The sequence below is a fragment of the Balaenoptera borealis genome, assembly GCF_965194805.1.
Source record: "Balaenoptera borealis genome assembly, chromosome: 10".
Taxonomy (NCBI): Eukaryota; Metazoa; Chordata; class Mammalia; order Artiodactyla; family Balaenopteridae; genus Balaenoptera; species Balaenoptera borealis.
Window position 1 is genome coordinate 9,749,343 of NC_138874.1, and position 27,574 is coordinate 9,776,916.

The window sequence follows — 27,574 nt, forward strand, 5'->3', positions numbered from 1 at the left end:
TGTTCCCAGCTGGTGGTTCCCAAAGTGTGTACCGCAGAACACTGGTCCCACAGACATTCCTTGAGGAAAAGGACTCCTTGGACCAAATAAGTTTGGGAAGCGCTAAAACTGTATCTCCCTCATGGTGACTCACTCTGGAAAGTCCTATAGTACAGAAACCTGTTTAATTTTGTTTAATTTAGCCATCCCCAAACCTTTTGGCCATACCTTTTTCCCTTCCAAATAAGACACATTGCATCCCATAGAGCACACTTTGGAGAAGTCTGTCTGACTCGTTTTGCTTTGCCACCTGTATCTGCCTGAGTGCTGTGCTTGAAAACTGTTTAAAACCTTCAGTTTCTCGAGTGTGCATCCCTTTCACTTGAGTGATACCTGCCCAGCCCCTTGTACAGAGCTCTTGCCTGCTTCACGGGCCAAATCTCCCCTCACTCTTACTTCTCTGCACCCCCTTGCAGCAGCTGTATCAGATTATTTGCAATTCCCTGCTGAGGCTTTTTGCTTGTTTGTTTTACCCACAATCTCTTGCACTAGCTGTGCTCTCTGCTTGCGATGGCCTCTCCGTGACCCTCACTGCACGTGTCCAGCTCCTGCTTGTTCTTTCCGCCTCCTCTGCCCCCGCTCCTCCCAGCATCGGGCACTTCGCCTGCACACGACTCCATTACAGAATCTATCCTCCAGTTTGGCAGTGTTTTGTTCACATGTCAGTTTTTCCACCTGGACTGTAAATTCTCAAGTGCGGCGATCCCATACTTTTATCCGTCTTCACGGTGCTCAGGACAATGCCTGGTGCATAGGAGAGCTACTAACATTAGGAATATGTTCTCTGTGGCCCTTCATATGCCAGCTCACGTAGTCCTCCTAACATTTCTATGCGGTAGGTGGCTTCATCTCCATCTTACAGATTCACAGATCAAGGTTCAGAGAGGTTAGGTAACATGCCCAAGGTCACACAGTCAATGAGGGGTAGAGCAGGATTTGGATCCAGATTTGTTTTCTCTCAAAGCTCATTTTCTTTCTTACTGCACGGTGCTTGGGCTCAATCAGCTAAATAATGAATGTGGTTGAATATGTTTAATGGCTGTGGAAACAAATTCTGCGGGTAAGACTTTGCTAAGTTGCATGAGATTTAGGCCACTACCTGGAGGTGCCATCTCTGTAATTTTTCATTAACCTTAGGGTCACAGTTATGCAGAAAGTATTCATTGATTAATTAGAAAATTTCATGTTGACATAGCTTTAGAGATATTTAAGTGGAATTATCCTGGAATACTTGGTCCTTGTTACAAAAGTATTTCTTTAGAATGAGGTGTAAATACTGCCATCTCTGTACTTTTTAGATACGATCTGGTGAAGAGCACATTTTAAGATCTGTAGATATTTTCCTGAGTAACTGAATTTTAACTCATCTTCACAGAGAAACACATTCCAGGCTGTTCTGGCCTCCTCTGATTCCAGCACCTACGCCATTTTCCTTTATCCTGAAGATGGTCTGCAGTTCTATACGACATTCTCAAAGAAGGATGAGAACCAAGTTCCCGCAGTGGTTGCTTTCAGCCAAGGTTTAGTAGGATTAATATGGAAGAGTGACGGAGCTTATAATGTATTTGCTAATGACAGAGAATCAATTGGAAACTTGGCCAAGTATGCTTTTTTTTGTTCTTCAGTAGATTCTCCCCTTAATAAGATTATCATTTTACTGTTTTATTAAGAATAATGTAATGGGCAATATAGAACATTACCTAAAAATGTTCCCATGGATTTAAATTTTGTATATAATTTTTATATTATGGAGTACTTTGTTTTTCTGATGAACTCAAGGGAGTATACTCTTAGAATGAACAGGTATCCAAGTTTTTAGATATCATTCTCATTTGAGACAGTTTTACCATCTCTTCTATACGTATAAAGTTAGAAATACAAGTTATTCAAAACTATCTCCTGCTATGACCCCAAGGCTGAGAAAACCCCTCCCAATTTCATATTGCCAATTGAGTCTAAAACTCCTCTACACTTTAACGGCGTGCTGGTAAATGCTTAGCAACTGGCTTTAGGCGGGCTGGGGAAGCCCTCATTTATAGCATTTGCCTCTTTCCGTGGTGTAAATACTCCTACCATGGCCAGTTTCCAGCTGCTCACATCATGTTGCTCAACCTGGGGTATAGTATTCTCACCATAGAGGTGCAGTAGATTCAAATAACTTGAAGAAGATAGCTAATAGTAACATAATACAGATGGGATGAGTTTCAAGTATTTATTGCCTCTGCTTTTATTTCTTTAAATTTTTATTGGAGTATAGTTGATCTACAATGTTGTGTTAGTTTCTGCTGTACAGCAAAGTGAATCAATTATACATATATATATCCACTCTTTTTTAGATTCTATTCCTATATAGGTCATTACAGAGTATTGCGTAGAGTTCCCTGCGCTATGTAGTAGGTTCTTATTAGTTGTCTATTTTATATATAGTAGTGTGTATATGTCAATCCCAATCTCCCAATTTATCCCCGCCCTTCCCCCTTGATAACCATAAGTTTGTTTTCTACCTCTGTGACTCTATTTCTGTTTTGCAGATAGGTTTATTTATTACTTTTTTTTTTTTTTTAGATTCCACATATAAGCGATATCATATGATATTTGTCTTTCCCTGACTTACTTCACTCAGTATGACAATCTCTAGGTCCATCCGTGTCACTGCAAATGGCATTATTTTGTTCTTTTTTTATGGCTGAGTAATATTCCATTTTATATATGTACCACGTCTTCTTTATCCATTTACCTGTCGATGGACATTTAGGTTGCTTCCATGTCCTGGCTATTGTAAATAGTGCTGCAGTGAACACTGGGGTATTTGTATCTTTTTGATTGCCTCTGCTTTTAATATAGATTATTTAATTGTAAGTTTATATAATTTAATTTTTTACAAGCTGGTTCAAGCAAGCTCCGACATATCACTGCCTTTATTTGAGTCCCAAGCAGACAGATTGATTAGACGTCCAGTTTCTGCAGGACTTTCTTGATTCCTCATTCCCTGTCCAACCCCAATCTTTTGCTCAGTATTCTCTACCAAGTAGTGTATGTCCCTTCTTTCCATTGTATGAGCTGGTCATTTTACATAATTTCTTATAGGAACACTTCCAATCACACACAGAAGAACAGTAAAAATGGTGGTGCAAGAAGTAGAGATTAGGGTTATTCTATTGTATTTTATAACTATAAAATGCCTTTAGATTCTCAATATCATTTGAATTTCACTACACCCTTTGAACATAAAAAGGTAAACTGAGACCTGTCCAAGGTTCCACAGCTAACAGTGTTGGGCTTTCTAATAAACCAACTCTGTACTATTTTCACTCATAACTCTTCTGACACCAAATTTGTAGGGGTTTTTCCCCAACCAATTCTCCAACTCTTCAGACACCAGCTAGGTGTCCTATAACTCGATTCAGTTCTGACACTAACTGCTTGGAGTCAGCACATACCTCACAGGTGAAGGGCTCAGTCCCACAAAACTGCCCCCACTTCAGACATCCCTTGCAAGTCCCAGGTTGACACCTGCACTTCTGATCAACCAGCTATAAATCGGGGGTCTCCATGAACCCCTGCTCAAGTTCGATAATTTGCTAGAATGGCTCACAGAACTGAGGAAAGCACTTTCCTTACTATTACCAGTGTATTATAAAGGATACACCCAGGAACAGCCAAATAGAAGAGATGCATAGGGCAAGGTATGGGAGGAAGAGTGGGTGAGGGGCTTCCATGTCCTCTCTGGGCTCACCACCCTCCTAGCCCCTTGATGTGTTCACCAGCCCAAAAGCTCTGTCAATTTCACCACTTAGGAATTTTTATTACATAGGCATGATTGATTAAACCATTGGCCATTGGTGATTCACTTATTCTCCAACCCCACTCCTCACCCCCCTCCCTGGAAGTCAGGGCGTGGGGAAGAAAATTCCAACCCTGTAATCAAGCCTTATTCTTCCTAGTGACCAGCCCCCATCCTGAAGCTACCCAGGGTCCCCAGCCACCAGCCATCTCATTAGCATACAAAAAGACACTCTTATCACTCCAGAAATTACAGGGATTTTAGGGGTTATATGCCAGAACCAGAGACAAGGACCAAATACATATTTCTGATCATGTCACACCATGCCCTGGAAAGAGAATAACTGAGAAAATGGATCACTCCGGTCAACAGGTTGCTTATATGGTAAAGCACATGACCAGTGATTCCTATAAATTGCATTTTAAGGCCTGAAGCGTGCCTCTCGAATGGCCGAGACTAAGCCTTTGCTAGGGTTGTGCCCATTGGATTACAGCCTCACCGTATCCCCCTGGATGGTCTCAGCTCTGTGAGGACCAGACAGGACTGCGTCTGCTCTCTCATCCTCCACCGAGGCTGCGGGCAGAAGCAGGCGGTGGGGTTCAGATTGACACGGACCCCCAGGGCTCCTTCTGCTTGGTTGCTGGGGGCTGTTTGTGGGTTGCTGGCCTGTTTCCAAGAAGCCTCTCCTTCCCCCTAGGAGCAGCAACTCTGGGCAGCAGGGCATCTGGGTGTTTGAGATTGGGAGTCCGGCCACGGCCAGTGGCGTGGTGCCCTCGGACGTGAACCTGGGATTGGACGACGGAGCAGAGTATGATGACGATTATGACTCGGTGACATCTCTGAGCCTGGAGGACACGGGCACCACGTCCTTCCCCTATGAGGCCCGGGGAAGGGGAGACACTGGCACGTACGACATGCCCAGTGACCTCTCCCCCCGCCGCCTGGCTACTGAGAGACCCCCTGGACCTCCCACGGAGAGGACCAGATCTTTCCAGCTGCCAGTGGAGAGGTTTCCCCAGCAGCAACCACAGGTCATAGACGTGGATGAAGTTGAGGAAACAGGAGTTGGTAAGGCCATTTCCGTTGCCGGTGGTACCTTCTTGGATACTTGGGTTTCCAGACAGGGGAGCATTGCTGGCGGGGTGTCAGCTGTGTGCATTATTTGGTGGTTTGTAAGGATGAGCGCCTGGGGAAGGTGGGGTGGAACTCATAGCTGCAGGGCATTGGTCGATGGGCCTGAAGGCTTCAGAGACTCCAAGGGATCTGGCCATTAGGGCTGGGGTTATGGAGACTGTAGAACATGTCCTCTTTCAAGTCTCCTATTATTCTTTCTTTTTTTTTCCGTTTTAAAGAGAAAAGTGCTTTAGAATTATTCTGATAGTCAGATTTCCTTCCTTATTTGTGACTTCTGAGATCAGCAATATATTCACCCACCTGAACAAACATTTTAGAAGTTCCTTTGGCTATTGACACGGTTTATCTTTGAAATTTATTTCCTCTTTGTTTTGGAAGGAGGATGGTTGATTATTTTTCCTCCCGGGCCCTGTCAGTTTCAGAGTTAGTTTGTGAGCATTTAAAGCTACAAAATAAGTAGATCCCCTTTTTGAGGATGGTTTTAAAGTACAATATCTTCTAGTCAACCGTATTATATCAGATTTTTGCTACATTTTCAGGGAAAACCACTGGAACCCCAGCATGCTTTGATTTGTCTTATAAAAGACATTTGAACTAGACTGTGTTCATTATTTTTTTGCCCTTCAGGTTGACCTATAATCCATTAAGATTCCTATCAAGGGGCCGGTCCAAGCCTTTAAATGATGTTTACTATGACGCACAACTGCTTCAGCTATGAAGTTATCATAAGGCCCTCAAAACATAAACTCAATTCCACATTATTCACCCATTTTTTATTTCTCCTTACTTGTGATTTGTCTCGTAGCAATAGTCAGATGTTTGTTCTTATCGAGTATCCCAAAGCATGGACAGGATCTGGTGGCCAGGGTAGTGTGCTTACTTACCTCTGAGGCACAGAAATGGAGAAGCTGCCCTTAAGTGACATGATAAGGACGTGGTTCATGTCTCAGGGCTCCCCTTACACACATGGCACCCTGGATTTCCTGGGGTAATGCTGACGCCTAGCACGTTGCACTCTGCTCTTATAGCTGGGTCTCAGAGTGGTCGCCCCAAGATGGATTGCATATGTTTACCTGCACATATGTTTACCTGCAGGGTGAGTTTTGAGTCTCCTCCTGCTTTCACCCCACATAGGTGTCTCTGAAATTCTCATTTGTGAAGCCATCACTTAAATGAGAGCATAGCTAGCCCCAGCAACTTATGGTAGTATATTCCTTGGTACTAGTAAAAAGAAAAGCCTAGATTTGAATCCCAACGGTGCTTAAAAGAGATGTTTTTCTGCCCTTGATCCCGGTTATTTCACTGTTTTTATTAGAAAGGTCAATCTTCTGTAGCCAGCAGTGCATTCCTGGTGTGACTTGAATAGTCACCCACAGATAATGTCGACCATAACAGACCCACTGGGAGCTGGGCTTAAGCAATCAGTAGCCTCACATGCGTTCAGCTCAGGGCCCAAGTATTCTCAGCTCCAAACGCCAACTTTATACATACAGGAAATTCCCTTCTGGGTATGTAAGACTCATGGAATCTACCTGGAGTTAAACTTTACTTTTCTCTTCACTCATAACAGTCATTTATAAAGTGGGTCGTTATCCCTTCTAAAAGTTCATCCCCTCTCGTGTTTTTGAACTTCATCCCAAATTAATTTGCTCTGGATTTTTGAGTTTAATGAGCTAGTTCATCATCCAATAAAATGAACCTGTGAGGGAGACATTTAAAATAGGGAGAAATTCTTCTTGATTCTTGGGTCAAGGGCTTTTAGACCAGGTATGACTGAGGAATTATTTCTAACCAGCTTTTGACTCAAGAGCTTCTGATTTATCCCCTGGTGAGAAGAAAGGGTCAAAATTTTTTAAAAAAATTTAAGCTTGTTAAAATGGCACTTTATGTTATAGATATTTTACCACAATAAAAGATAATTTAAAAAAATTTTAAGGTCCCTCCTGCCCAAAATGTGAAGCAGATCTGACGACATTAAATGGATGCCATATTAAGATTGACATTGGGTGGCAGTCACCTAATATTGATTCCATGATACTGAGGACACTGGATTATAGCATTTTTAAAGACTTCACCCTTGTGATTTCTCAAACTCCCTTTAGACCCATTTGCTTTGGTGGTTTGAATAATGGAACCACTGTACTATTTAAGTGGCTACAGGTAGGGAGCCCTGGGTCTGAATTGCCTGAGCAGATGTCAAGTCTTGCACAGCTGAGGGCGTAGGGTCAGAGAGCCTCCTGGTCCAGAGCCCTGTGAAGCACTTACAGGTGTGCTGTGTTCTCTCCAAGCAGTTTTCAGCTACAACACAGATTCCCGCCAGACGTGTGCCAACAACAGACACCAATGCTCCGTGCACGCAGAGTGCAGGGACTTTGCCACCGGCTTCTGTTGCAGCTGTGTTTCCGGCTACACGGGGAACGGCCGGCAATGTGTTGCAGAAGGTACTTTGCTTCTGTCTGTTCCGTTTGAAGGGGGAGAAAGGGGGAGGAGTGGAGTTTTTGTTTTGGTGCTTGTTTTGAAATCTTTCCTTTACCCAGATCTGTAAACGGGGGTGGTATTTTCAGTCGGGCAATGATAGTTAATCTCTCATTCCCCGTTCTTGCCCGTATTTTTCTATTGGGGGGGTGGTCCTGGGGAGTGTCCTTTTTTTCTAATAAGGGGAGGTCTCTTTCTTTCCTGTGCTGTTTCTCCATCTCTGAAATGACGGCCATTGGGAGCCCATCTTCACAACTGTCCCTAGCGTGAGACAAAGGCTGAAGTGTTGAAATTTTGCAGCCTGGACCACGAATTGTCAGTGCCCCCCATTTTCCTCCGTTTCTTTCAAACCTTTTCTTTTGGCATCACTCACACCATCCTAATGGTGGTTCAACTCCAGCAAGGCCACAGTGGGCTGGTGGAAACCAAAGTGTGTAGCGGGTAAAGACTTTCCTGTCCTCACGCCCCTGGAATCCCAACATGGTGATGGAGGAGCATAAGGGGTGCATCACAGCTCTGGAGCCCAGACCCATTGTGGGCCCACTGCAAAACGGACTCAGCTGGCGTCAGTGGGCTGGCATCAGTTCTGAGCTCTGCCCCCGGAAAAGGACCAACCAGTCTTGACATTCTCAGATGGTCAGAAGGATCTTCTCTTCCAAAGTCTAGAGGGTCCGGTTCAGAGTTTACTTAGAGAGGGAGACCTATGGGAACCTGAGGCCATAAACCAGAATTAAAACAAAACCGAAACCAACCATACTCAACATTTGTTCCTTCAGATGCCAAGTGACCTCACTTGTCACCTGTCATTTTCCTCGTGTGTTTAATGAGGAACCTCAACTGCTTCACACAATACAACTAAATAAAACTCAGTTGGAGGAATGCTTTTCTGTTTTTCAGATCCCCTGACATAGCTAAAGTTAAATCAGTTATTTTAATTTGCTAAAATAAAAAAGTTCCCTCCTAGGTCACAATTAGATAGTTAAATACTATCTGCAGCAACGAAAGAAAATTTTGTATACGTTGCATATTAATTTGGGGAGATGTGTTTAACGTTTATAAATGTGTTGTCTGTTTTCTTCTAAAGCCCACCGCCCCAGGGATGGTGTACCTTTGCTGCTTTGTTTTAGGCTTGGCTTTTATATTTCTCTCACCCTGGGAGCAGCTTCCAAAATCTACAGTGAACGTTTCTTCTCAAAGAGCAATCTCATTAGCTCTTTCTGTGCCACATATCAGACTGGAAATGCTGATAGGTTGCATTTGGCAGGAAGCTCAGATGTGACAGATTGCTCGGCTACATTTTTTGACCTTCTATACACGCCCCGTCATAGTTTTGTGGTTTAAATATTTTTTGGAGTCTTGCTACTTTTGAAATAGTTTTCTAGCTCCAAGTTTGGTGGAAAAAATTTGGTTTCCTTCCCCTGGCTTTCCTGCTTGTTTCTGTAATTGTTTGGGGGAGAGGCATTTTTTGATATTAGTCTTCTAACTTCACAGCATCCCCCAGTGTAATGACATAGTTTATTTGCAGAAATACGCTGTGTCGAGTCTGCCTTGGCTTGTCAGTGAACCTGTTTATTTTATTTTATTTTATTTTTGGGGGCCGCATCAGGCGGCATGCAGGGTCTTAGTTCCCCGGCCAGGGATGGAACCCATGCCCGCTGCAGTGGGAGCGTGGAGTCTTAACTTCTGGACCGCCAGGGAAGTCCCTCAGTGACCCTGTTTAGCAGCTAAGGCATATTGAACACAGCAGAAAGTCTTCAGAACACTGGTGACCAGGCTCAGATGAGGGCTTGTTTGTCTCAGGTTATTCTACAAACTTTCCTGAGAACTTACTGTGCACAGAAACCTCTGCTAAGACGGAGCCATGGAGTTGGGTGTGAAAGTCTTGTCTCTAGACATTTATAATCTAGGAAGAGAAACACGATATGCACAATCAGTAAGTGATAGAATTTAATTCTACATCAAACCTGAACAGTCCAAAGTGACTTATTTACCTCTTCCTTCAGTTTTTTTTTTTTTTTTAAATTTTATATTCTTTTTTTTTTTTTTTAATTTTTATTTATTTATTTATGGCTGTGTTGGGTCTTCGCCTCTGTGCAAGGGCCTTCTCCAGTTGCGGCAAGCAGGGGCCACTCCTCACCACAGCGTGCGGGTCTCCCACTATCGCAGCCTCTCCTGTTGCGGAGCACAGGCTCCAGACGCGCAGGCTCAGCAATTGTGGCGCACGGGCCCAGTCGCTCCGCGGCACGCGGGATCCTCCCAGACCAGGGCTTGAACCCGTGTCCCCTGCATTGGCAGGCAGACTCTCAACCGCTGCGCCACCAGGGAAGCCCCAGTTTGTTTTTTTTTTTAAAGATGTAAGTAACACACTCACTTAAAGTATACCATTTGGTTCTTTTTAGTATATTAACTAAGTTGTGCAACTATTACCTCTAATTTTAGAGCATTTTCATCACTCCAGAAGGAAACCCTGGATCTCTTAGCAGTCACCCTCAATTTATCCTCATCCCCAGTCTCTGTCAACAACTAATCTACTGTCTGTCAAGACGGGTTTTCCTGTTCTGGATATTTCATATAAATGGAATCTTACAACATGGGACCTTTGTGTTTGGCTTCTTTCACTTAGCATGATGTTTTCAAGGTGCATCCATGTTTTAGCGTGTATCAGGTACCTCATTCCTTTTTTCTAGCGAAATAATATCCATTTCATGGATATACCACATTCTGTTTATCCATTCATCAATTGATGGACATTTGGGTGCTTTCCCATTTTGGCTATCATGAATAATGCTACTAAGAACATTCGTGTACAAGTTTTTGTGTGGACATATATTTTCTGTTCTCTTGGTATATACCTAGGAGTTGGAATTGCTGGGTCATGTGGTAACCTTCAGTTTTCTTATTCAAATGCAAGAACAACTTAATTTCTTGATAGCTTATCTTTTCCTGATTAAACAATAATGAATATATGCAAGTTATAAATATATGAACACTATAGAGATATCTAGTATAGAAAATGAAAGTTCACCATATCGCCCTGAGTTAACCGCTGGTAGCAGTTTTGTGTACATCCCTTCAGATATTTGCCCCCAAGTGTATGCTAACATTTATCATTAATGTGATTTTTAAAAATGGTGTCCTATACATATACTATTTAGCAATTTATGAAGAAAGCTTTTAAGTATGCCATAGTAAGTTTCACATCTTTCCCAGTTGGCTAAATGGAACGATCAACAACAAACACACCCCAGCCCACAAGCTGGTTCTGGGTCAGAGGGCGTATTTGTGTGGCCTGCGATATCCGCTGTGGCCACTTCTGTCTGGCTTGGCTTGAGTGAAGGTCCAGGACTCAGAGTGGCAGTCCTATATTTGAGCCGGATATGCTCTTTAAGATGTGTTACAGATCAGGCAACCAAATGTCCCATCCAGTTTAGCCCTGCTGTCCCAGTGAAATGACTGATTCTGTCCCTGATACTCTCAAAAGTGAGACATTTATGTCACCTAGTTCTAGACCATCCATGATACTGTTCTATGAGATGGTTTTATTTGCCTCAGACGTTCCTCCATCAAACAATGGGTCTCACTTTTCTGCTGTCCATTATCCATCAGCGTGGAAGAGAGGAAGAAATTGGAATTTGTAAGGCTCATAGACACAGCCATAGGAACTGCCTTTTTGGGAAGAACAGCTGCTTTCACTTACCCCAAAGCCCTTTACCCCAGCACTGTTTGGCTCTTTGCTTTTATACGTACTGGTCCTACCAGACATACTATTCTATTCTGAAGGGCTGGCTGCTTTCTTTGTTTCTCACTCAGGTACCCCCCAGAGAGTTAACGGCAAGGTGAAAGGGAAGGTCTTTGTGGGGAACAGCCAAGTTCCCACTGTCTTTGAGAACACCGACCTCCACTCTTACGTGGTAATGAACCATGGGCGCTCCTACACAGCCATCAGCACCATTCCTGAGACCATCGGGTACTCTCTGCTTCCTCTGGCCCCTATTGGAGGCATCATTGGATGGATGTTTGCCGTGGAGCAAGATGGATTCAAGAATGGGTTCAGCATCACAGGTAACTGACATCAGACCTTAAAATTAATGGGCTGGGGTGAATGGAAAGGGAAATCCATGTCTGCAAATAACTTACCGATAAGCATTTTGTGGCTCTGGAAATAAGGTGTTGAGGTAAACTTATCAAGAAGTTTTTCAATTAATATACATTAACTAAGACTGTCTAGAATTGCATTTTGATCAGGGAGCGATTTCAGTGTGGAGATTTTAGATTTAGGCAGAGCAAATGGTGTTTGCTCCTATATCCTCACAACCCAAAGTACGGAGCTCCTTCTATTTATCCAGCCTGCCTCCAAATTCCCAACGAATCTGAAACTGATATTTGACATTTCCTCAGTATCTGCTTGGAGAAAAGGAACCTGTCATTTCTAGCTGGTAAATTCAGCCTGATAAACATAATCCTCATGAGTCTTAGGAAACCTGAGTTTCCTTGGAGCTGCTTAGAGACCGTGTCCCGTCGGGGACAGTTCAGTCTTTAGGGGACATGTGGGCAGGTTGTCGGTGGGCGGGAGCGGAGGAGATGCTTCCTTGGAGCAGTGGTGGCCTCTCCCATGCTGTGCCGAGGCTGGCCCCGCTGTGCTGGAGGCCCTTTCCTGGAACTGCTTGGGTGGAGGAGCCTGCATCCTTCATCTCTGGCCGCTCCCGGGACCTGGAGCCTGCTGTTCTGGGGCACAGGTACATAGCCGCTGCCTCTGACTACCTAGACCTGCCTTCTCCAACACCCCTAGCCTCACTGGAGCTTCAGCCACGGCTTTATCGTGAAAACACTGCTGAGAGCAGGGTCTGTGGGCTTTGCATAGACACCCCTCCCAAAGTTACAGAGCATAAATACCTAACTTCCTGAAATGTGGACGTTTTAAGAAAGGAGAGGATATATATTTGAAAAGGGTATAAGATACCTTATTTATGGCCCAGTGTTTTTTCTCCCTTTCCCACAGGCATGTGTACCCTGAGTAGCATAACGATGTTCGGGCTCTCTTGCAAACACATGCTCTTCCCTTTGCAGACGTAGTTGAGCTTTGCGGCCAGATCCACAGGTCCTACTCCTTGGCTGCACAGCATTTCACATTGGTGTTGCCTTGACTATGGGTTGACTTAAATGGATGGTCCTTTGTCACTTACATCAACTTCAGGGAGGCTGAGGGAGGCTTTACAAATTCCCTACAACAGCGAATCTTTGTTACTACAATGGTCCTTCTTAACTGCCCCTGTGTTATCAGCTGGATATCTGCCTGGGACCTGGGGGTTATAAAGCAGGAGTTGTCCAACTTTTTCTGCAAAGGACCAGTTAGTAAATATTTTAAGCTTTGCCTAAATGTTTTAGGCTATTCGGGCTCTGTTGCAGCTACAGAAAGTCCCCTATATACGAACCTTCAAGTCGCGAACTTTCAAAGATGCGAACCTACGTTTGCATGTCCAATCACGTCAGTTAGTTCACATGTCTGGCGTACATTGTCACGTGAGTGCATCCTCTACAAGTGGTTGTGCTTTTATGTACGTCACTGTACAGTACTGTATAGAGTACGGTAGTACAGTATCTTCATTTCAAGCCCAGGATGTCTGGAAGCAAGCGTAAAAGCAGCGGTGATGTAGCTGGTACTACTGTACTTTTAAAGGTACTGTACTGTAAGATTAAAAACATTTTCTTTATTTTTGTGTTTGTTTTTTATGTATTATTTGTGTGAAAAGTATTGTAAACCTATTACAGTACAGTCCTAGATAGCCGACTGTGTTAGTTGGGTACCTAGGCTAACTTTGTTGGACTTATGAACAAATTGGACTTACGCATGCGCTCTCGGGACAGAACTCATCCGTATGTAGGGGACTAACTGTCTTCAACTTTGTCGTCGTCAAGCAAAAGCACCAAAGATAATATGCAAATGAATGATCATGTCTGTGTTGGAATGAAATTATTCATGGGCACTGAAATGTAAATTTCATATACTTCTCACATCTCATGAAATAGCTGCCAGCCGTGCTATCGGGAGTCTGCAAAGGTGGCAAAGGGAGGAAGCTGGAAGATGGGGGGGTATTTTTTCCTGCTTGTCGGGGGCTGCTTCCCTGCCCAGACCAAGGGGAGGTCCTGAGCCAGCACCTTAGTATGTGCTCCTAGGATGGTTTCTGGGCCTGGTGATAGTTTGCCCTGAACAACTGGCCCATCCTGACCAGGGCTTAGCTGTTACAGTAGTCATTCCCACAGCCGACGTCCTGGAGCGCTTGATGTTTGGCAGAGGACGTTTTAACGTACTTGTCTAATTTCCACAAGACAGATTGTATCCCTTTTTCATCATCAGGAAATGGAGGCTCCGTGGGGTTAAGTAACTTGTTCAAGCTCACCCAACCAGTACCCAGCACAGCTGGGGGTCCAACTCCTATCCCCTGCTTTTTCCAGCCCAAGCCATGAGCCCACCTGTCTCAGATGCTGGTTTGCAGCTGGCAAGCGGCTTCTGTTTCTTGCGCGTGACTCAGTTGGGCCATATGGATGTCCCAGCTCTGTCCTTGGTGTCAACAGCCCCATTTCTACTAACCAGACTAAAGCATCTGCAGAGGAGGTGTGAGCCTGTCCCCACAGTGAGCCCAGGGTGGGCATGAGGGTGGCTTCCTTGACAGCAACGTGACAGACTGACCTTGCTTTGCAGGGGGCGAATTCACCCGCCAGGCTGAGGTGACCTTTGTGGGGCACCCGGGCAAGTTGTTCATTAAGCAGCAGTTCAGCGGTATCGATGAGCATGGACACCTGACCATCGACACGGAGCTGGAGGGCCGAGTGCCGCAGATCGCCTTCGGCTCCTCGGTGCACATCGAGCCCTACACGGAGCTCTACCACTACTCCCACCAGGGTGAGCCTCAGCGCCACGTCCCGGGGCAGCGCCACGTCCCGGGGCAACGCCGCGTCCCGGGGCAACGCCGCGTCCCGGGGCAACGCCACCCACAGGCTCCAGCCCTGAGCTCATGCTATCTCCTGGCCTTCGGAGAGGAAAGTGCAGGGGGTACCTTATACAAATCACCTTTTCTCTAATAGAGATCGTGCACACTCATTGGAGAGAATTTAGGGCAGAAAAGAAAATAAGCATAACTTACAGATGTAAAACCAGGACACAATTATTATTAGATTAAGTGTATTTCCTTTCAGCCTTTTCCTTCCATATAAAAAATATCCCAACATATGTATATATACCAACACAAATAATATCCCAACGTAAAATCTCATCATATTATATAATTTCAAAATAATATAATTTTATTATAATATACATCTGTATGTACTTTTTAAATTTCAAATTTACAGAAAAGTTGAAAATAGCAGTTTCCACATATCATTTACCTAGCCTCACCAGTTGTTAACATTTTGCTACATTTACTTTATCATTCTCTCTCACATACATACATATATATATGGGGTTTTTTGGAGAGTAAGCTGCAGGCACCGTGATCCTTCATTCCCTAAATATTTCACGTGTTCTTCCTAAGGACAAGCACGTCCTCTCACACGGTCCCAGTACACTCATCAAAATCAGGAAATTTAACATTGATGCAATACTACTGTATACTCTACAGTCAAGTATATAGTTTCTATTTACATAATTTCAGTCATACCACATTATTGTATCTTCACTTTTCCAGTTAGCGTCAAATTATGAATACTTGATAGTTTCATTAAATAGGCTTTGCAAACACTTTTTAATGAATCTCTACCATTCTATTGTATGGCTATCAATGTAAACCATTCTCTTTTCTAAAACTTAGGTTATTTCCACTTTTTCCTTCTCATAATGAATTGAAATAATCATCTTCATCATAAATCTTGACCACATTCCTGATTCTTTTCTGACCGAATTCCTAGAAATAGAAGTGCCAAGTCAAACAATGGAGACTCTTTAAAGGCTCTTACTAAATGGCCATCCAGAAAGGTTGTACCCATTACCATGGCTCTGTGGCTTGCTCCGTCTCTCCTGGGGAAAACGAGTGGGTGAGTAGGAGGTGCAAGGAGCCGCAGCACCCCGGTCTGCAAGTCAGGCTATGACCAGATGGTGTTTCTGACAGCCCGGCACGTGGGAGCTGGACAGAAGGCAACTTACACTAGTCTTTTATGTATCCTCTGGCTTTGATTATGAACTACAGCAGAGCACACAGATGTGAAGAGTCTTTTATACTTTTTTTAAAATAGGAAGTTGAGATTTTTCATTGTCTGGGTGAAAAGCGAGCTGTCTTCTAAGTGGGGAAGACTGTTTCCCTTCTCTATTGAGATTTGCTCACAGCTCTATAGAAGTTGGCTACTGAAACCTATTAGTGTCTCATTTTTATATATCAGAGAACCGTTTAATCTAGGGTTATTTATAGCAGCTTCTATTTATTGAATCCTAAGTGAGATAACCCATAAAAAGCAGTTAGCACTCGGCTAGTCGCGTGATAAATGCTCCATAAATGGTAGTGTGTCTTAATAAGAGTCTTAACCTGCTTGATTCCAGAAATTTTACATACATTATCGCATCCTCACCCCAACCCGTGTCGGAAAGGAAACAGAGGGTAAAGAAGTTAGTAACTGGTCTATGAGCACACATCTTGTGAGCGAAGGGGCAAGGTGTGAATTCAGGTGTTTCTCCCTCCAAGCCCATGCTCCTTCCATCAGACCTTAAACTCTGGGTTGGTTCTGGGTGACTTAGGAACTTATAGAGAAGCACCTGATAAGAAAAAGCAGTAACTATTCCTAATGCAAATAACATCAATAATAGTATGGGAAATCTAGGTGGCAGAATGAGTCCCAGTGCTGAAATAAATAGTTTTATTTATGCTGTTCCATCCGATCTCTCATCTGGTAGCAGTGTGGGCAGAGAATACTGCTGTTGGTTTTAGAGCCCTTGACTAAGCCTCTCGTACCTTCAAGATCTCTCCTTTGTGTCCCTGCTTCCCTCCCGCGTCCAGTGATCACATCATCCTCCAGCCGGGAGTACACAGTGACGGAACCCGAGCGGGACGGCGCTGCCCCTTCTCACGTCCACACTTACCAGTGGCGCCAGACCATCACCTTCCAGGAGTGCGTCCACGACGACTCCCGGCCAGCCCTGCCCAGAACCCAGCAGCTCTCGGTGGACAGCGTGTTTGTCCTGTACAACCAGGAGGAGAGGATCTTGCGCTATGCTCTGAGTAACTCTGTCGGTCCTGTGAGGGGTAAGAGGTGGCAGCTCAGGCTGGGCGTTGTGTGTGTCTGCCTGCACGGCTCTCTCGGTGCTTCTGACGTGTTGTTTTTCGTCTCTTACTCTCAGTAAGAAGAAGAAAGTTACGCTGAAATAGCTCCCGACAGAAATAAACGTCTTTTCATTTATGATTCTTAGAAAACCTACCCGTCTCTGTTCTGCTAACCTAAGGCCTCCTCATTATTCCATTAGAGAAGAATGATAATCCTTGAGTTACCTTAAAGAGTAGACCATCCAAGGGCTGCAGCTGCCTATGGCCGGGCATTTATTTTTGTTTTATTTTTTAGTCTTTTCCATTATGATTTATTGCAGGATATTGACTATAGTTCCCTGTGCTATACAGCAGGACCTTGTTGCTTATCCATTCTATATATAACAGTTTGCATCTTCGAACCCCAAACTCCCAATCCATCCCTGTCCTTCCCCCACACCCTTGGCAACCACAAGTCTGTTCTCTATGTCTGTGAGTCTATTTCTGTTTCCTAGATAAGTTCATTTGTTGCTGTTTCCGTGTCATAGGTTGTTTCCATGTCTTGGCCATTGTGAATAGTGCTGCTAGTGGTGCATGTGTCTTTTTGAATTGTCTGGATATATGCCCAGGAGTAGGATTGCTGGACCATATGGTAGTTCTACTTTTAGTTTTTTGAGGAACCTCCATACTGTTCTCCATAGTGGCTGTATCAATTTACCTTCCCACCAACAGTGTAAGAGGGTTCCCTTTTCTCCACACCCTCTCCAGCATTTGTTATTTGTAGACATTTTAATGATGGCCCTTCTGACCGGGGTGAGGTGGTACCTCATTGTAGTTTTGATTTGCATTTCTCTAATAATTAGCGATGTTGAGCATCTTTTCATGTGCCTATTGATGGCCAGGCATTTAAAACACTCTGATACTCACTGTGTGCTCAGGGCCTGGGGAAATCCAAATCAAATGTGCTAAAAGTTAGGCACGGAGCCTGCAACGAGCTTTCTGCCTGGGGACGGCACATTGCGAGAGGTGGGATCTAGTCTGGGGGTGCTTCTGGCTGCGTGGAAGGAGCTGGAGCTGGTGGGACAGCCCAGTGTCAGGTCTCACGTCATCCAAATCTTTAAGCCCTAGGGGTTCTGTATATTTGGGGTCTACGTGTGAAGGTCTTTCTCTTTTTCAGTTATTTTTGATTCTCCCTCTGTACCCAGGTCACTTCTCCAGCTAGTCGGGTTTGTCCTCAGCTCCATAAAGCAGAAGGAGGGCAGGTGTCTGTCTCCCTCCTTTGACAGTTGTAGCTCCAGGCATCAGGGGTTGGCGTATTTTTTCTTAAAAGGCCAGACAGTATCAATAAATATTTCAGGCTTTGCCAGCCGTGCAGTCTCTCTCAGTTCTGTGACTGTAGCACAAAAGCAGCCATAGACCGTATATGTAAGTGAATGGGTGTGGCTGGTTTCCAGTAAAACTTTATTTACAAAAACAGACAAAAGTCCAAAGGGATGTAGTTTGCTGATCCCGCCTCAGGTGACCCCCAGGTGACTCAGGAGTCGGTGGGTTTCCTGGTCATCAGTCCTGCCTTACTTTCTGGAGTTTCTGGAGGAATAAGGGTTTCTGAATGCTCACTGGGTTTCAATGTCTCTGCCTTCACAGACGGCTCCCCTGATGCGCTTCAGAATCCTTGCTACATCGGCACCCATGGGTGTGACACCAATGCAGCTTGTCGCCCCGGCCCCGGGACCCAGTTCACCTGCGAGTGCTCCATCGGCTTCCGGGGAGACGGACAGACCTGCTACGGTACAGCCGTCCGCTCTGACTTGGTGGTGGTGGGCAGCGGGGTGGGGGGCTGCGGAAACAGATCCTGTACAGCAGAGGGGCGAGGGAGAGGCAGCACCGGTGAGATAAACACTGATGGTCACGCTGAGTTGTTGAAGCCCCACGCTCAGTGTTCCCTCCGTGATGTTAGGGGTCCTGGCCCTTCCTTCACCTGGTCAGATGCCCTGACTCTAAGCAGCAGAGTAGAATTTATAAGGCCACACTCCCCTTCACGTCGAGAATACATGGGCTTAAAGGAAGGGCAAGTCAGCGCTGTTTGTTAACACACATAATATGACTACACCTGTGACGTACCCAGGCATTGTTGTGTTAGGTGCTTCACAAACACTAACTGATTTAATTCAGCAACTCTAACGAGATAGATTCTTTCATTTCTGTCTTTTAGAAATTATTTTTAATTGTGGTAAAATGCACATAATATAAAATTGATCATTCTGACTATTTTTAAGTGTAAGGTTCAGCAGCATTAAGTACATTTACATTGTTGTGTGACCATCACCACCATCCATCTCCAGAACTCTTTTCATTTGCAAAACTGAAACTCTATTCCCATTAAATAACAACTTCCCGTCCCTCCTCTCCACCACCAGCCCCTGGCAACCACCATTCTATAATTCTTTCTACAAATCTGATGATTCTAGGTAACTCATGTAAGTGGAATCATACAGTATTTGTCCTTTTGTGTATCTGGCTTATTTCACTTATCATAGTGGCCCCAAGGTTCATCCATGTTGTAGCCTGGGTCAGAATTTCCTTTCTTTTGAAGGCTGCGAAATGTTCCATTGTATACACATACTCCTTCTTCTTTTTAATCCATTCATTTGTCTACAGGCACTTGGGTTGCTTCAGTTCTTTGGCTGTTGTGAATTATGCAGCTATGAACATGGAGTACAAATATCTGTTTGAGACCCTGCTTTCAACTCTTTTGGGGATATACCCAGAAGTGGAGTTGCTGGGTCACGTCAATTCTGTGTGTGATTTTTTTGAAGAACCGTCATATTGTCTTCCCCAGCAGCTGCATGATTTTATATCCCATCACCAGTGCACAAGGGCTGCAATTTCTCCGCATTCTTGCCAACACTTGTTTTGTTTTTTGGATAGCGGCCATCCTAATGGGTGGGAGGTCTATTCCTGTTTTTACAGATGAGCCGGGGACATTGGAACGTTGGACCTTGAGACTCTGACTCAAGTGCATATATTATACTGTCTTCATTGTACTTATTTTATTACTTATAATTTCACTTTAAATACTTTCACGTAGACAGCTTGATATTTATGTCTGTTACTAAATTTTAATCCACCACCAAAAGGCAGTTAGTTGACTCCTGACTCAGTGAAGAGTCCATACAGCAGAGGCAACTAGGGTAAGAATGTCAAAGCTTCCTAAACCCGCCACAGGGGCTCACCAACAAATGTAAAGAGTGCTAGAAGTAAGCTTCCCTAGTGAAATGGGTGGTGTGCACATGTCTTTTTGGCCAAAATGATGAGCAGCCCCCTTGAATGACTGGGGCATAAGAATCTGGGGAGCCCAGCAGCCTTGGAATTTGGGAACAATGCCTTGGGTCCGGAATCCATTGAATGGAGTCCATTGGATGCCTCCAATGAATGGCAGCTTTAGTGTGCTGATTTCACGTGAAGCTTAGCAGATCCTGCTGTGGGGGTATTGCTGCGTTTACTTCAGAGTGAAATTTATGTGAGGTGCTCATTGGAAAGGATGGAGAGCAGGGACTGGGCTTACAGGAACAGCTTGTACAACTGTTTAGCCAGCTCGCTGATGACTTTGTCCGTGTGGTAGAATTCAATCTGAGACTCGCTTCCCTTGTAACATACCACTGGGCAGGGGACGTAGTTCCTACTCACCTCTGATCATCAGAGTTCCCCTGTGTTTCCCCAAAGAGCCCAACAGTCTTGAATGGCTAAATTGGCTCAGGCCACTTTGAAACTGTGATACTGTGTGTGTGTGAGCAGAGACCTCCCAGGCCATGGTGATGGTGATGGACAGCATGAAGGGATGAGGTGCCCCCATTTCTCCAGCAGAAGCCTATACCTCCTTAGTCTTTATGTAGCTCTGCTTCAGCTTCATAAGCCAACTGAATACAGTAAGTCCCCTACATACAAGCCTTCAAGTTGCAAACCTTCAAAGCTGCAAATGTGCATTCGCATGTCCAGTCACCTAAGTTAGTTCACGTGTCTGGTGTACATTGTCACGTGCGTGCATCCTCTATAAGTGGTTGTGCTTTTGTGTACTTTACTGTACAGTACTGTATAGAGTACAGTAGTACAGTATCTTTATTTCAAGCCCAGATGTCCGGAAGCATGCGTAAAATGAGCGGTATATAGATGATTGTGGTAGTTGGGTACCTAGGCTAAGTTTGTTGGACTTACAAACAAATTGGACTTACAGACGCACTCTCGGAATGGAACTCATTCGTATGTAAGGGAATTACTGTATTAGTAAAACATGGAGCTACCCCAACCTGCTGACCCATAACCTCTGGCTAATTCTGCTTTTGGTGCCTGAGCTTGTGGTGGGACTGCTTGCTTCACTTTCCCAAGGCACAACCAGCCATGCTTTATGGATGGAATCCGTTGCTATCGTGGAAACCCCTCTGATGTGTTGGCCCAGGAAGACAGGTGTTTGTGTGCACTTGCTTTCGCCCTGTGATTAGTCCTCATCCTGGCAGATTTGCACCATGGAATGTGGGTATATTCCTAGTCAGGCTACTTTCTGTTCTGGGTCACGAGAATAAGCCTCGTAGTGTTAATGCATTGAGACACCGGGCTGTTGATAGGAAATTGCATTAAGCAGATCACTTCACATAATATTTTGATCTGGAAAGTGCCTCTGAAGAGAATGAGGGTGAGCCTTTGTCATTCAGTGTGTGTAGCATTGATATAATGATAGATGACATTCAAAATAAGGCTGGGCTTGATTAGACACTGCAGAGTGACCCTGCGAGCTAATTTGGAGATTTCCAGTTGAATCACAAGAGCTCTGGTGCCTGACAGAATGACTTCCCTATATTTCTCAGTTGGGAGGCTGTAAGAGAGGGTTTTGCACAATCTCTCATTGAGTAATCTTGAGTGCGCACAAGGCATTTAACAGATAAATCCTGAGACTCTTCTCCAATAAGAGCCTGGTGTTTATGAAAAGGACACATTTTAGAGAAACTTAGAGTTGTTGAAAAGTAGCCACTCTGAAAAAAAGTCAAAAAGGAAGCAGTGATTACAAGAATAATCCAGGATTTTCCTGTTGGGTTAGGGAATGGTTTATGTGAAAGGAAACCTCTTCCCAGTGAAGACGTTGACCAGATCATGACTAATAAGAACAATAATCTTCAAGCAGATGTTGTGATCTTTTATAAGGAACTGTTATCACTGCTAGTTCACTGTTTCTACTAAAGAATGGATTAGAGTCCTAGCCTCCAATTACAGAAGGGAGGGTTTATTTATTTATTTATTTTTAATTTATGGCTATGTTGGGTCTTCGTTTCTGTGCGAGGGCTTTCTCTAGTTGTGGCAAGTGGGAGCCACTCTTCATCGCTGTGCGTGGGCCTCTCACTATCGCGGCCTCTCTTGTTGCGGAGCACAGGCTCCAGACACGCAGGCTCAGTAGTTGTGGCTCACGGGCCTAGTTGCTCCGCGGCATGTGGGATCTTCCCAGACCAGGGCTCGAACCCGTGTCCCCTGCATTAGCAGGCAGATTCTCAACCACTGCGCCACCAGGGAAGCCCTACATAAATTCTTTAGAGGACAAAGGAATAGGATAAACTGCAAACAAGAAATTTAATCTTCATTGATTTGTGTGTTTATTGGTGACTCTAACATTGTACCTGTTAATAACAATCAACATTAACAATAATACAGGGGGACTTCCCTGTGGTCCAGTGGTTAAGAATCCAACTTGCAATGCAGGGGACGCCGGTTCAATCTCTGGTCGGGGAACTAAGATCCCATATGCCATGAGGCAACTAAGCCCACGTGCCGCAACTACTGAGCCCGTGCGCCACAAGTAGAGAGCCTGCGCACCACAACTACAGAGCCCATGTGCTCTGGAGCCTGTTCACAACTACAGAGCCCACACACCCTGGAGCCCACACACTGCAACTACTGAGCCCACAGGCTCTGGAACCAGCATGCCACAACAAAGAGCCCGCATGCCGCAACTAAGACCCCGTGTGCCACAACTAAGACCCGACGCAGCCAAGAAATAAATACAAAAACATTTTAAAAGATGCCTAAAAAAAATGAACAGAGTTCTGCTTCCAGTGATATCAGACCAATTCTCCTATAGATAACAATTATTAACAGTAGACAAAACATTAAAAAAAAAGAAAGAGCTGAAGGCACTGGAATGCACACAAAGCAGGCAGAAATAGGAGGAAAAGCAATACCAAGGAGATGAGAAAGACACTGGGTATGCTTCCCCCATTTTTTTTTTTTAAAGATTTATTGATTGATTGATTGATTGATTGCTATGTTGGGTCTTCGTTTCTGTGCAAGGGCTTTCTCCAGTTGTGGCAAGCGGGGGCCACTCTTCATCGCGGTGCGCGGGCCTCTCATTATCGCGGCCTCTCTTGTTGCGGAGCACAGGCTCCAGACACGCAGGCTCAGTAGTTGTGGTGCACGGGCGTAGTTGCTCCGCGGCATGTGGGATCTTCCCAGACCAGGGCTCGAACCCGTGTCCCCTGCATTGGCAGGCAGATTCTCAACCACTGCGCCACCAGGGAAACCCCAGAAGGGAGGGTTTAAATTAGGCATTAGGGAGAATTTCCAAACTGTAAGGACCGTGAAATAATAGCAGGGAAATGGCTAGGGTTTTGCTCTCAAAGAAAAGGAGTCGCCCAGCTTGGATTTTATGTGCAGACCTGCATGGAGGTGGGGTAGTGCTAGGGGGCCATCTCCTCCCTCCTCCCACGGGCCCCCCAGATCCTATTTGCCGTGGTTCTCCAGGTAAGGTGTGCAGGATGAGCATCTGTCCAATCACCTAAGAAGCTTTCTTGAAACACGCGGTTTCCCTTTCCATAAACCTTCTAGGGGTGGAATGAAGCTTGGCAAATTTCCCCTGGTGATTGTGTTCTGTCCCTTTGATTGAAAACTGCTGCTCTGTGCTCTTGTGCTTTGGCAGTTGAGTCTCAGCCGTGGATCCCTTCAGTTTGCACGGTGTGTCCAGACATCTGGGCCTGGAGTGTCCTCTGAGAGCTGTAGTGCAGACACGGTGAAGCAGAATGATCTTTTTCTCCCATGTTGTTGAAGCAGCAGCTGGTGGATGGAGCTGGAAAGTCCACACTTGCTGAATATCCCTCCACCCCCCATCCCAGCTCCAGCTCATAAAGAGGCTGCCTTGGGAGGGGCTTTGTTCTGTAACCTTCTAGCTGTGCCTGGAGCCATCCTCTGGTCTGAGATCTTGTAGCTTTTTTTTTTTTTTTAATTTCAGTATAGTTGATTTGCAGTGTTGTGTTAAGTTCTGCTGTACAGCAAAGTGACTCAGTTATACACATATATACGTTCTTTTTTTTAAATTCTTTTTCATTATGGTTTATCACAGGATATTGAATATAGTTCCCGGTGCTATACAGTAGGAACTTGTTGTTTATCCATCCTATATGTAATAGGTTGCCTCTGCTAATCCCAAACTCCCCCTCCCCCTCTCCCCCTTGGTTCTCTATGTCTGTGAGTCTGTTTCTGTTTTGTAGATAGGTTCATCTGTGCCAAATTTTAGATTCCACGTATAAGTGATATGAGATCTTGTATCTTAAACACGTCACAGAAACTTACATTGCAGTGTAGTTTCAAAAGCTGAATGCCATTTGGTTTGGGTTTTTTTCTGAGTATAGGTCCAACCACAGGGCTGAAGTGGCAAAAATGCCTGTCTTGTGCAATGTAGTCCAAAAAGCCAGCAGGGGCTTTTGCCTCACCAGTGAAGAGACCGGCTGGACTGGCCATCGGAGGCAGAGCACGAGGAAGGTTCACATGATGGAATTGAGGAGGGGCAGCTGAGAGGGGGAGGGGAGTTGTGTGGTCTCAGCCACCATGAAATCTTCCTCACATGCGTCTCCAGGAGTTCTAAAAACGCCAGAAGTACCTGTGCGCTCTGAGAGTGAGGTTGGCACAGAAGGATCTTGTGTGACTGTATTTATTTCAATCCATCAGCAGACAGGTAACCCAGGTGATGACAGAGGAGCTTGATTTCTTATCTGGGCCAACCAGCCTTCCTGTAGGGGTAACCACAGACCGGCCCCCAATGCCAGTGGCCATCTGACGGCTATGTTCCTAGAATCGGAACATCCCTCCGGCTGGTAGTGTAGGATAATAATAATCGGTACATTTCTTTTTTTTTTTTAATTTATTTCTATTTTTTGTCCGCACCCCACGGCATGCAGGAGCTTAGTTCCCCAACCAGGGATCAAACCCGTGCCCCCTGAATTGGGAGCACAGAGTCTTAACCACCGGACGGCCCGGGAAGTCCCAATAGGTATGTTTCTTGAGCAGGCTAGGCTTACATCCATTTTCTGTAATCTTCAGTAGAACCCCTCAAGATGAATAGTAGCGTGAGTACTCACCAATGGGGAAACTGAGGCAGAGTAGTGAGGCAACTTGCCCAGGACCACACAAGCTGGTAAGGAAAGGAGGCAGGATTTGAACCTAGCTGTGTCCAGCTCCAGAGCATACGTTCCTTTGTTCCAGTCACCCCACGCGATGGCCACAGTATTGTCCTGTGGGAGAGCATCACTCACAATCTTATGAGTTAATGGTTTTCTCTGTTAGTGCGTTAAGCTCAGGATAACATTCCAAGATTCACAATCAGGCTTTAAACGGTCCAACTTTGCTTTGTCACTATCATTGGAGAAAGGAAATATTTTTAAACAAGAGCATATTTAATTACGTTTTGTAGTTTAGGAACCTTATTCAGAGTCTGGAGACTTGTCTGCACGTCTTTCTAACACGTATTTGCCCATCTGATGTCAGTGGGCGCCAGGCTCAGCAACTAACTCCAAAAGGCAGGGCAGGTTGGGCGGGGAGCGGGGAGTACACATTTATTTAGGAGGAGGGCCTTGGGATCACTCTCAAATTATGCACAGAAAAAAAGATTTCTTTAACACCATTTTTAGAATATAAAAATGGGTGTTTTAAAGTGGATCCATTTGCATGCCAAAATGCTTTCTATTTTATTATGTTTAGTGGTGTTTGAAGAGGTTTTTTATTTTTAAAGTCTGCATTCAAACAAAAATTTGGGAGGAATTCCCTGACAGTCCAGTGGGTAAGACTTGGTGCTTACACTGCAGGGGGCCTGGGTTCGATCCCTGGTCGGGGAACTAAGATCCCCCAAGCCGAGCGGCGAGGCCAAAAATAAATAAATCAATAAATAAATCTTAAAAACATTTTTTTTGCTGTAGATATCAACGAATGTTCAGAGCAGCCCTCGGTGTGTGGGAGCCATGCAATCTGCAATAACCACCCAGGGACCTTCCGATGCGAGTGTGTAGAGGGTTACCGGTTTTCAGAGGAGGGAACATGTGTGGGTAAGTTTTGTGGGTGACTTTTCAAAACGAGTAATTCACATGACCTATGTCAGCACCTGTGTGAATGGTATTGCCCCAGGTAGTTATCCTGGCTGAGATGGAAGGTTCCCTGTTCTGTTGGGGAGGACAGCTTACAAAGGTGAATCAGACTTCATTCCTTCCCTCCGACTGCCTGGAGAGTCACAGGTACAAGAAATAAGCAGTGTTGTCTGTCTACACTGGTAATATCCTTCCCTTCTTATAAAATTCCTTTTAACTCTTTTCATTATTCTTTTAATAGCTATTCAAACAATTAGACATGTTTCTCCTTATAATTAGTGGCCTTGGGATTCACGTGGAGGGAACACCTTATAGGCATTTGTGTCATTACCTGCCTTAGATTGAATTCTTCCTGATTTACATCTAAAACTCCATTCGGAGCTTTTCTATTTATGGATTTCCATTTTACAAGCCACAAGTACTAGCATAACTTCCTAGCCTATCCAAGTTAGAAGTTAAGGCTATTAATTAGGCTAATTATGCTTTAGGTTGCTGATGATTTTGGTGATGATGGTGACGGGCCAACTCCAAAGAGCCAGATTGTTTAAATTTCCCCACTTTTTCCGACCGCTGCACTTTGACCTGTTGTTTCCAAGAATTTCAAGTTCAAAGGTTCTTGGAGATTTCCAGGTCTGGAGGGCAGCATGCTAAAGGGGCCGTCTGAACTCAACATCTCTTCCCAATTTAAAACAGATTCCTTTTACTGCCTCAGTGAACCATCTCCTTGTGCTTTCCTTGCTGTTTACTAAACCCTAGCATGCTTTCTGTTTGCTCTGTCTTGAAACTCAGATGAGGCCGCCAAGGTCCCGGGGTGAGATGGTGTCTTGAGGGCGGAGGGAACAGGCCGTTCTCATATTTTGAGTGTGACCCAAACATCTGTGAACTGAGAAGCAGCCAGTCCCCTTTGCACAGAGCTGAGATTTCAGCTCTGCTCAAGTTACTTCCATCTTTTTTTTTTTTTTTTCCATACAGAACAACAATTTCTGTGAATTTGGCCTGACTTCCTTCTCTGCTTTTTGAGACGAAGGAGATCCAAAGGTCTATTTTTTGTGGCAACACCATCTACGTTACATTTCGGCTCAAGCTTTGGTGGTGGATCCTTTACCCCTTGGGTGGTGACGTGGGCAGTCCTGGGGCAGACGTGTGTGAGGCACGTTGTGTCCTCAGTTTCTGTCTCCAGCCATTCCTGGAATCCACCCTCACAGAAGGGCTAGGGTGGGGTGCAAGACAGGTGGTGGGCAAACGTCTACTCCTAGGCATTTGATTTTGAGGAAGACAACCTCTCTGGGCCTCAGTTCCTCACCTGTAAAATGAGGTGATTAGACTGCATCATGGGCTTCCTGTGTCCCGTGGAACCCTTGGAGATGCCCCAGGATCTGCCAATGGGGATACAAGGACTATTTCATTTTTCTGTATATCAATTTCTGAGTAAGATTTTGTTTGAATAATGGATTCCCCCCTCTCAGAAGCAAGTGTGAAAACCACCTGAAGATCATTGAGTTCCACCAAGACCTGGCATCGAGGTT

The 27,574-nt window shown here is 44.8% G+C and overlaps 1 protein-coding gene across 2 annotated transcripts in view; it reads left to right on the forward strand.

Annotated features, from left to right (window-relative positions):
- Positions 1-27,574, forward strand: part of NID1 (nidogen 1) — a 94,977-nt gene that overhangs the window by 24,866 nt on the left and 42,537 nt on the right. Inside the window, exons 3-10 of one of the 2 annotated variants that reach the window (XM_082407577.1) lie at positions 1,415-1,641; positions 4,521-4,891; positions 7,246-7,398; positions 11,243-11,494; positions 14,133-14,333; positions 16,417-16,662; positions 18,304-18,447; positions 25,884-26,009. In XM_082407577.1, coding sequence (XP_082263703.1) covers positions 1,415-1,641; positions 4,521-4,891; positions 7,246-7,398; positions 11,243-11,494; positions 14,133-14,333; positions 16,417-16,662; positions 18,304-18,447; positions 25,884-26,009 — 1,720 coding nt within the window. The remainder of the gene's footprint in view (positions 1-1,414; positions 1,642-4,520; positions 4,892-7,245; positions 7,399-11,242; positions 11,495-14,132; positions 14,334-16,416; positions 16,663-18,303; positions 18,448-25,883; positions 26,010-27,574) is intronic. The other variant, XM_082407578.1, reaches the window with a different exon arrangement.